The following is a 10604-nucleotide window of genomic DNA, read 5'->3' on the forward strand; positions in this document are numbered from 1 at the left end:
ATACGAGGCTCTCGCCTGGCTGGAGCATTTGCCCGAGGCGATTTCCGCCCGAGGAAAATATCCAACGCTTTTTAATGTCATTGAAATAAGTGAAAAACTAATCGAAAGATACATACAAATTATGTACGAGTACTACAGAAAGAGTATCCTGAAAATGCGATAAGGCTCGCTATAACTAATAAGGCAAAATAACTTGATGAATTTGAATGAGTGAACTTTCATCATCATCATCATCATTTTAAGGATATAGCATTGAGCATTTGGGCATTGAGAGAGAAACGTACCTAAAACCAATTCTTTAAGAAATTATATAGAAAACACATTAGAATTGGCTTCGCGCCATGATTATGGCTGAAATTAGTTAAATCAATTGTGTGCCAAATCAGGTATACATAAAGTACGCTTATAGTACTGCAGCAAGCTAAATAATAGCTTAAGCCAAGACTATATGGAAATATATATGTATGTATATATACTACCAATAAAGTTTGAAAACTCACCACACCCTCACTCCATTCACGATTGTCCAGCTGTAACAAAAATCGAGCCAAATGCTTACATTTTTTCATCGGACAATTTTACTAAAAAAAAAAAGAGCGCTAAAAATGACTGCAATACTTTGTGGTATGACGTATATTAGTAAAGGTTATCAAGATATTGTTACAGTACCGGCTATACTATTCCGCCAGTCAGCGACGGGTCAAAAGGAATCGGCGGGGCAATAGATGCCATCAAACTAACACTTCTTTCATTGTGTGTTCTATTTCACAAGCAACCATTACCAAAAAATCAGTCGTGACAAAACGTACTTCAGTACTCTGCTCTGCCGTTAAACGTCTACTCACTCGACTGCCTCCCCCAGTGAAGCAGGTCTTCAACTGCAAAATAGAACATTACAAAACGCTCGTATGTAAGGCAAAAACTCCTAGAAAGAAAATCTCCATTTAAGAAAAAATGTGTTGTTTAATTGAATGAATCATGAGCAGGTCATGGGCAGTTTGTATATGTAGGAGCCTTCGTTACGGTCAACATGTTTCATTTATTAGCTATTGCGAACAGATTGGTCTCTTAAATAAATTTTTAACTTAAAAAAAATTAATGCTTATCTAATTACTATTTATAGTCGCTAGTAGGGGGTGTTGGCTCCTTATCAAATGTCCATGGGTGCTCGAAATACTGAACCAAGTGACGAACCATATTCGGCAAGGTTGTAAATAGCCTGGTTTATCTTATGGCGACAGAATGTAAACAAGCAATAAGTTGTACCTGTTCGTCGATGTCACGTGACCTGATGTTGATTTTCATGAGACATTGCCGAGTTTGCTCGATAGCCTACAATTCAGTTTTTGTTAGTGCTAATTGATACCGTGAAATTTTCTTTAACTGGCATATGAATTGAGGGTGCGAAACAATGTTTCACGTCATACACGTCTAGCTAGAAAAATCAACGAGATACATATGCCAGACTAAACAGTATATGTAAATTTGGTCTATTTCGTTTACGGCTATTGTTTTTTTTTCTTTGCAGCTTACTCAAATTAGCGTATAATCTTTTAGCAAACCAACAATAGGGATGAATTGATTAAATTGAATCGATAACTTACATGGCCAGCTCCTTTGGACATTTTAGCGAGGCATTCAGACTTATCTTTGATCCATTTTGCGGTATCACCATGTATCTGCTTGGCTTTACGCATAAAAGCCTTTGTTTTACATTTGACGAATTGCCAGGCCGGAGTTTTACCGAATTTGCACACTTCTGCTGGGACTAGGTTCGAAAAGACGATGACATTCGTATGACGCTCGTTATTACACGAACAAGCAGTGCTTTCAGTATCAGAAATGGAATACACCAAGTCGCTATTTAGTAGACGCTAGTAGCAAAGCTAACCGTTGTGTTCTACCAATGTCGTGTAAAAAATGCGTTGAGGTGGAAAAAATATCTGTGTCTCAGAATCGTCCTATCTGCATTCCAGGAATAGTTCCTAGAAATAGTTCCAGTCGTTCTGAAGGTGCCTAATTTAACCTCGGTTAGGTTGTTAAATAACCCATAGTAATTATAGTATTTATTCTATGGTTATCAATGACAGCTGTTATTAATGGGGCTAGCATTAAGGTATATTTAGGATAGAAAAGGCAGTATTATTATCTGAACAAGAGGGTACGTGCAACCAGGCATTGTAACCGGGCCATAATGACAACTGAATAAGCTTCAACTAAGACTGTGTCATTGACCGAACGTTTTCAGTAAGCCGATCTCTATATTCCTCATTGCTTATCGGAACAATGTAACTTTCAGATTTTCCCCGTTACCTGATCAAAATCATCTCAGCTCTACCTCTCCACCATATGCAACCTACGCGCCTAGTTTTCCATTTTGTCGTAGATCTGTCGCGGGCGAAGATAATATCAATAGAGGTCTTCGAGAACCTGCAGCAGACATCTTGTAGCTCTTAGTCACCGATTCAACGATTGACAGCTTGCATCTTTGCAAAGCAATTAACCTCGCTTCGCTAACATCGGTAGCGCGAGGCTTGCCAGATGGCGACGGAGGAGCTTGCGTGTTGAACCGTGACATGTAGGGGGTTACCGACACGTCTGTCTTGTCGTACTTGTGGACGCGGTATGCTGCCGTTCATAAGCGACAACTGAAGTCCTGCTAGGAAGCGTTATTGTTATATGTGACGTGCTTTAGAAGGGAGAACTGTGGGTGAGACCGCCATAGTAACACTAGTTGATTCCGGAGATGGGGCCCTGGTGTAATGGTGAGTCAGTCGTATTTGGAAAAGTCTCGGGATTCGCAGGTGAAACGGACGCTGACCTACCGGTAGTAACGAAGTCGTTTGTAACATGCGAAGAAACGATTTCAGCAGTTACGCTACTTCGTAGTGAGCGCCATCGTCGAAGGCCATACAGCAATGGCATACAGAATTATGTGTTTGATGTTAGCTTTTGCGTGTCATGGTAATCATTTATTAACATATATATATATATATATATATATATATATATATATATATATATATATATATAAGATAATTACCCATAAAAGGCTGCAGTTTCGTTGTCTAGAGTGGAAATACAAGAACGAAATCCTATAAAGGCTAGTCAGCAACGGCTGAAAATTGATTGACAACTTTTATAATAAACCAAAATACCTTTATGTCATATCACTAGGTGTTGTTATGACTTTAAATAAATTTTTAATATTAATTAAATAAATAAGAATTGAAATAACATTTATGGATCTTGATTTTGACTGCACGGGTACACATCATGTTTGCATAGTTCTACATGCCTCCATTTGTAAATCTAGTCACATGCAGTAAATTTCGAAAATTAAATTTTTGAGCTTTTTCGACTAATTTTTATTTTATTGCAAGTAGCATATAAATACAATTTGAACGAATACTGCCTAGCGAAATAGTCTTTACGTGCAAGAATTGTCAGGCATTACATGCACCATGTCAGTTAGTTAAAAACTACATCTGCATTCATCTGCAGATAATTTATACCCTATGTAAATATCTGTTGCGTATTCTATATTAATTTTACCTTCAGTTACTGTCGACGTCCCATCGGGAGAAGCATCGGCATCGGTAAACCACTCAGTTGAAGGCCAAGTGACTACGACCGAGTCTGGAATCGAGTTTTCCGAGAGACCTTCGTCTAAAGCCGACATCCCAGAGCGTTCTTCATCTAAAAAAACGAATTTACAAGTGGTTATGCCAAAAAATCACACCAGTCCTTAACATAGTTTCACCTGAATATTTGTGATGCATTAAAGGAAAACCTGCAGGCATGTAGTCCTGCACGTGACATCTTTATTTATAATATAAACCAAATCAAATTGTGCTTTGTTAAGGCGCTGAATTCTTTGACACTTCTGTCACTTCAGCTATTAATTTATGATACCGTAAGAATAATATAAAAAAAGCAAAATTTAATGTACTTCGTTGCGTATTCCAAATTAAAATTTATATTAATATCGGTAAAGTTCGCCGTGCATAATCAGAATCAATTACTGTTCCCTGCACCAATTATTGTCCCTATTAGTACCAGATAACGTTGAACAACAAACAGGTTCAGACAGCCGGTGTATACCTGTAGCATCTCCTCATTGCTGGACCGCTTTACAACTGTTTCTAGGTCTGTACGGAGTCTGTGAATATATTAACCATATCTGTTTTTCGCACAAAGCCATTATTTTAATTGGAATTAACCACAGTCCCTTGTTTCACAAAAAGACCCACAAAGAATTGCGCTCTGATTCCTTCTCTATATCAGATTGGTTAAAACCCAGCTAAGCAGAAATGTCTAGCCTATTTACTTTATTCACAATGTTTCTATTTTATTTTTTATTCTGATTATTTCTACTTTTTTGCTTTTAGAGCATGTATTTAAATTCTCTCATCCATAATCGAGTTCTTTGGTCCTTTACCATGGCCCATTCATCATTGTCGCTATTCTCTGCCGAGCGCGCCGTCTGCGCGCACCACCGCCCCGAGCCGACTCTTTCCCTCGAGTGACCGCGTAGCACGATTGTTTTGCCGCCACGTCGTCTGCTCCGTTCATTACAAGAATAATATCGGCAGCAGCAGGCTACCCATCCGGTGCAATCCTAACTGCGCTTATTACCTGTCAGTCAGCCAACTCTCCAGGCACTATCTGGACTGTCAACGTCGTCGGCTGAACAGAGCTGCGCCGCATTGACACAGACGGGAATACCACTACCGTTAACATAGAAATAGGCTACAGTAAGACGGCAAAAATTATTGCTTCTATTGACGTGCTTCTCAAAAGGCCTTTCCCCTCCCCTTTTAGTAGACACAGTGGATATAGGATTGAAAGCAGAAGACTCCTCTTGACCCTAGGGGCTGACAGAAATCAGTGGTGCTCATGCCACCACCGTGTGCTTCTAACTTCTGGGGGTAGTTGTAGAGGGTTATAATTTTGGTTTGCGGTGTTTATTTAATTTTTTCCATCGTGAATTTTCTATTTGCTTCCTACCACTTTTGTTATTTGCTCTCACAAATTAGCTAAGGTTTCTGAGCAATTTGCTAATGATGATCGACTCTGGGAACAGAACGCTGATGTCATAGAAGTCAATGGGTGACTGTTCCTGCTTGCCAGCGTGGTAAAGCTCCATGGACGGTTGTGAAGCGTCGTTATGTTGACGTGCTTGCGTGTCGTTATTGCATTGTAGTGTGTGTAATAATAATCGTGTGCTTACTTGACCGAAGAGCTATTCTGTAGGGTTGAGGGTGGTATCGTGAAGTATACTTGACTGGAGCGTGTTGAACGCACAGAGAGAGGATTCTGCTTACAACGAGTAGCGAATCCGATTTGAGACCCAAAGGTTCGAGTATAAGATAAAATCAGATATCATCAGGTGTGGTTTGCTACGAAAATCGAGCGCTAGACACAACACACGATGGCAAACGCACCATTAATGGGCAATGCGGAGAGTGCACCAGCGGTCCACAGTAAGCCAACTACGCTAGGTGTCGTTGGTGGTTCCATCCCCCCGACACCGAATGGGCCCCCGAGAGAGAATTCAACAACGATAGTCTCTGGAAGTGACAATGGTGCCCCGGGGACCTTTGCCAGTGCTCTTACAATTTCACCAGATATAGCACCATCGACTACGACATCCGATGAATTTGTTGCCGAGTGGGGCTTTGATTTGAACGAACTCTATCGAATGGCTAGAAGCTTCTTTTGGTTAGTATATATACATACGCACAGTAAATAAGAATGTAAAGTAACCGTAGATAAGCGAAAACTTTAATGTAACCCCGTTTGTGAGCACAGAGTCGCACGTTATTTAATTTATGTTTTCGTTCAATTCAAGATCTGCTTTATTAACAGAGTATTACTAAGTGTAGCTAATTTATGCTTAGAAAGGAAGACGTTCTAATAGTATTTTAAGCGTCTTTCAAGACGTTATCTACAACTATTATACATTATATCTTTAACATTTCTGCGTATTCACAACTGCACCACCCACTGGGCTTCACAGAAAAACGTCGCCACGACTTATTATAAAAGTTAAAGGGATAAATTAAATGTTTTAATGATATTTACTCTTGACAGTGGTCAAATATATTGGCATTTCTTTTAGACGAACACAAAAATATATAAATGTAACAGACATAGCCATATGTCAAGCAATATATAGGTCCACATGTGCCCTGAGAGTTCGTACTAGTGGTTTTCCTTCAGCGTCGAACATAAAGCCACCTAGCTTCCACCAGTTGCTGTAAATACTAGCCAACTAAACTTTGTTTGCTTGGCAAGATGGATTACAGTTATTGCTGCACCTGTGTATAGGCCCATGCAGCTCCTAAGTGCAATAAAACCCAGTTATCTTCTCAAGCCACCACAGCAGTTGTTACTCTTTTTGCCTATAGAAATGCAATTATGTTTATCAATGCAATGTTTGCATAGACGATTTGGTTTTCAACTGTAATAAGGCTTCCTGTGCTCAGAACAACAGAATATTTGCCAGGCACATGACAAATGCCCGATAAGGCCAACCAAGGCCGCTTTCACACGGTTCCAGTGTTTACTAGCTCGGCCACGACGTTATGTGACGCGGTGGGATTGCAGGGATCAGGCGACAAAAGCGACTCCTGTAGCGCTAATGCCGAACCCTTCTATTATATCGTCATAGCAGTAACCAGTGTTATGTTAGAATCAGCAGTGGTTATGCAAATGGTTAGGCAAGTGCCTACCCCTTCTGTAAACATTCAAAAATGTTTTTCTCAAAAACACAAAAAGTTTTAACGCCCGGCGTCGGTTTTCCATCCATATAGTGAAAACGTGCGGTTAGGTAGCTTAGGAAATAACGCAAGTAATACTGCGGCTTTACTATGTAGCGTGCTCTACAATTTCCCCATTGTTAGATCACGGAGTGGCGAGCTGCGGTCTGCATTAGCTGAAGATTATGGGCGAACAAGAATCATCCACTGATCATCATTATATGACGTATTTGATTGAAAAACGATTTTTATGGGGGCCCATGCAGGGGTTGCAAGGACACACGTGCAACGGAGTAAGCCTTAGGAGCGATATCGATTGGTTTGGCCTAAGTATTTGCTAAATTGGTTAGTTTAGCATAACGGACCAATACGTAATTCGCATGTTTATCGTGTGTAATTATGCCTGATATATTTTAATTTGGTTTAGATATTGACCAGTGAAATAAAAATGTCGCATATTGTTCACTTGTAATAACAGGCACATACCCTCAGCAGAGTTTAGTATCTACAGCTTTGCATTGCAATATTATGGAACTATCTGTGTTCCGTTAGAATAGCCGACAGCCTGGACGCGGGGCCCGTATCTTAAATAACATTTGCCCAGCCAACCGTAACGTTAACGATGACTTAACCATTCGATTTATTGACTGCTTGTTATTTCAGCCAAAATGAAGGCAAAGCCTTTCACGTGTCGTACGAGGATAAATTAAAGTTGATTGCCTATACGCAACAGGAACGACACGGGCCGTATGATGAGGGCAAATGTGAGCCTGTTGGGTACCTCGACCTTATAGGACAGGTGTGAATCATGTTTGAGGTGCATTAAACGCAAGAGAGTTTCGGAAAAAAAACAGCGAAGTCATTACAGGAATCAGCCCCCTACATATTTTTGGTCCGACCTTTATTCACTGGGAGAATAATGTATATTCGCATTTTTAGATCTATCTCAGTTGAAACATTGAACAATATCAATAGGCCGAGGCGGAAAAAAAATAGTTATCAAATCTCTTAAGTGCTGTCGTTTTTTTTTAATTATTTTTTAATATTAACATTTCAGGATCGACGCGAGGCCTGGTTGGAATTGGGTCATATGAACGCCCATACGGCAAAGCAGGAGTTTGTCGCATTACTGCATGATCGTTGTCCACTCTTTAGGCCATTCGTGTGCGCACACAAAGCCAGCAAACAGACAAAGGTTTTAATACTAAATTATCTTTGATGATTGTCTTCGTTTAGAATTACATATGGACAAACATTAATCATTATGGTTAAAGTTACCTGCGTGTAATCAACACAAACTGTATCTGATGATTTTCATTATCTAATACAGTGCTTAACTGTGGTTGCAGATTTACTAACTTACTAAAACTTTACTAGTGAAATGGTAAGAATGTCGATATCCCGCCTTTTTTTGTGTAACTCCATTGGTATAACTAAGCGTATGCTATGGTAATTATTTTTTTACATATTCGTCCCTGTTCTCTTTTAGTCTAACACACAACCAATTCCTTAAAGCTTAATTTTCTTTAAGTTCGGTAGTTAAGTCGTTAATCTTTACATCATATGACTGGCCTCCTTAGCATTTGACCTATTCGACCCTAGATCACAAACCGTCTTTAAACTTGACAGACAGATACGTTACGCACTGCGCTATCACGAAGACAGCTAAAGAAGGTAGCACGATGATAACTACCGGACACTCTAGCAGCTGTCAAATATCTCTGTCTTTCTATTTTTGAGTATTCAATGCTGGATGCTATTGACTAGGATAATTTTAGTCAATTTTAATTGCTGTGCTTATATTTTGTGTACATACAGAGGAACGAGCATGCTCCAGGAGCCGCTGGGGATACTCGTAGTCCTGACTCGTCGCCATCCAGCCCATCGCATTATCCGTTACTAGGAACAGTCGACGGGACTGGTCCTAATGAGACGATGATTAAGGCCGTCCTAAATCAGCAAACTCTCGAGCAGTTTTCAACCTACGCAGCGCAACAGGCACCAAATGATGAACGTCAGCAAAAAACGATTATTGCTCAACTTCAAGAGGAACATTTTAAACAGGTGCCATTTCAATTTGGTTGTTGCATTCGACGATCTCTAATAATCTTTTTCGAGAGCTGTTTGATAGAGACATGGTTGGGTAAAAAGTTACTGCCCACCTGAACCAAGATTTATTGCAGTACTAGCAGAAGTATGTCTAGGTTTGCGGAAAATCTCCGAAATTTCTTTGCGCTTTTTCCAGAAATAAATTACAATTGACTAGTAGGTTAAGTTAGCAAGTTTCTTTGACTGCAAAATTTTCAGTACATGAAAACGTTAGCAGAACAGACAGCTGCCCTTTCGTTAAATAATGGCCGTCGTGCGCAACCGACATCGACGGGTCTAAACACCGCGCTTACCTCAGGTCCAGTTCCTTCACCAGTGTTATCCACGTCATCGCCAAATCACCTTCAATGTGGCTATTCGAATTCGGGCGGGGTTTCGCCTCAATCAATGAAAACTGTGATTACACATTCAACCGAGTTACAGCTGTATGAAGACTCCCAGCAGAATAATCAGCACAGACCTGAGGTACTCATTTCGAGGCCGCCGCATGACGCGAGTCATCACCAGGTTATGATGTCGACACCGTCAGATCGAGGGCAGCCGGATCAAACCAGCCAAGGATCCACCCCAGATCAAGGGGCTTCACTTCTACATCAGCATCAATCACATGAACACCAGCATGGACACGTGCATCATGGTGGCAGTGGCGATCATGCCGAAAGCCAAACCGGAAGTGGTGATGCAGAGGACTCGGATGAAGACGAGTCTTCACTAGTCTCTATTGTCGATTTATCTATGTGGACGAGAGGGGATATTGTCGAGTTTAAGGAGTGCATTCGACAGGAAGGCGGTGATTCCATTATCAAGGTTGGACATGGTGAGACGGTTACGGTACGTGTGCCCACCCATGATGACGGACATTCGATCTTCTGGGAGTTTGCCACAGATCATTACGATATTGGTGAGTTACTTGATATGCTTCAATTGGAATAGAAAAAAATAACTTATTTAGCAATTTATGAAAGTGGTACTAGATGATATGTATTAACAACGGCTCAGCTCTAATGACTTTTGGGCAAAAATGCTTTGGCTTCTTCATCGATGACGATGATTTATATGCCTTTAAACATCTTCACTAGTTGTGGATGTAGTCGTTTCAGTGACTATGAACAGGCCGTTTCAAAATAAGTTGTACCGTAGTAGAGTTGTTATAAAAGGCCACCTAAATTATACAGTCGACTGGCTGCAACAAACACAGAATCTCTTTTTCATTGATTGTCTGATTTGGGTGAGTCTTCTGTCGAAGCATCGAGATCTGGTGTTGCTTCGACAGAGGACTATATCTGTACTATATATATACTATAGATATAGTCCTCTGTCGAAGCGACTATAATAAGGCTTTATTTGCTCTAACCTCAATTCTCCGGCCGTCAGGCATCAGTGTTTGCTCGGCGCTCTTTTTGATATCCAAGATTTTAAGATCTTACCCAATGCACAAAAACGTTAGCACACGATAAATTGCACGACTGCATGATCCGCACAGATAATTTAGGTCTATTGAAGCAGACCAATCGCGAAGAGGTCTCATTGTACCTAGCAACATTTTGATTGGATAATATCCGGTGACACAGTAAAATAATTTACAGAGTCTGTAGTAACTAGTAACCCTTTGTAAATATCATAAGCGCCTAAGCTTTCTGGTGGGAATTTTGTGCATGCAGAAGTAACCAACACCAGATATATTAGTATATATATAGTATAGATATAGTGCTTTGTCGAAGCGACACCAAA

At 40.3% G+C, this 10604-nt stretch overlaps 2 protein-coding genes across 4 annotated transcripts in view; one reads left to right on the plus strand and one right to left on the minus strand.

The window, feature by feature from the left end:
- The window catches only part of LOC111250451 (uncharacterized), a 5174-nt gene extending 1439 nt beyond the window's left edge, over nt 1-3735 (minus strand). For both annotated transcript variants that reach the window (XM_086988955.1, XM_086988956.1), the window contains exons 1-5: nt 3556-3735; nt 1605-1768; nt 1267-1332; nt 846-878; nt 501-530 (exon numbers count right to left, since the gene is read on the minus strand). In XM_086988955.1, the coding sequence (XP_086845081.1) occupies nt 501-530; nt 846-878; nt 1267-1332; nt 1605-1768; nt 3556-3682 (420 nt within the window). In that variant the 5' untranslated portion in view covers nt 3683-3735. The remainder of the gene's footprint in view (nt 1-500; nt 531-845; nt 879-1266; nt 1333-1604; nt 1769-3555) is intronic.
- Nucleotides 3736-4551: 816 nt separating this feature from the next.
- Nucleotides 4552-10100, plus strand: LOC111250449 (Golgi resident protein GCP60-like). 2 transcript variants are annotated; one of them, XM_022805740.2, is made up of 6 exons: nt 4552-4757; nt 5087-5724; nt 7428-7563; nt 7822-7959; nt 8583-8828; nt 9072-10100. In XM_022805740.2, exons 2-6 carry the CDS (start codon nt 5435-5437, stop codon nt 9804-9806), a joined length of 1545 nt encoding a protein of 514 aa, XP_022661475.1. In that variant the 5' UTR covers nt 4552-4757; nt 5087-5434; the 3' UTR covers nt 9807-10100. The 2 variants fall into 2 exon arrangements, with proteins under 2 accessions (XP_022661475.1, XP_086845080.1); XM_086988954.1 differs by having other exon boundaries at nt 4552-5724.
- Nucleotides 10101-10604: the final 504 nt, after the last annotated feature.

The sequence above is a fragment of the Varroa destructor genome, unplaced genomic scaffold (assembly GCF_002443255.2).
Source record: "Varroa destructor unplaced genomic scaffold, Vdes_3.0 BEIS01000004.1, whole genome shotgun sequence".
Taxonomy (NCBI): Eukaryota; Metazoa; Arthropoda; class Arachnida; order Mesostigmata; family Varroidae; genus Varroa; species Varroa destructor.

Bases quoted from the DNA above. Each gene is read 5' to 3' on its own strand.
- LOC111250449 (XM_086988954.1), top strand. From the start codon at position 5,435: ATGGCAAACGCACCATTAATGGGCAATGCGGAGAGTGCACCAGCGGTC. The intron at 7,564-7,821 runs GTGTGAATCATG...TTAACATTTCAG, and splicing joins ACCTCGACCTTATAGGACAG to GATCGACGCGAGGCCTGGTT. The intron at 7,960-8,582 runs GTTTTAATACTA...GTGTACATACAG, and splicing joins AAGCCAGCAAACAGACAAAG to AGGAACGAGCATGCTCCAGG.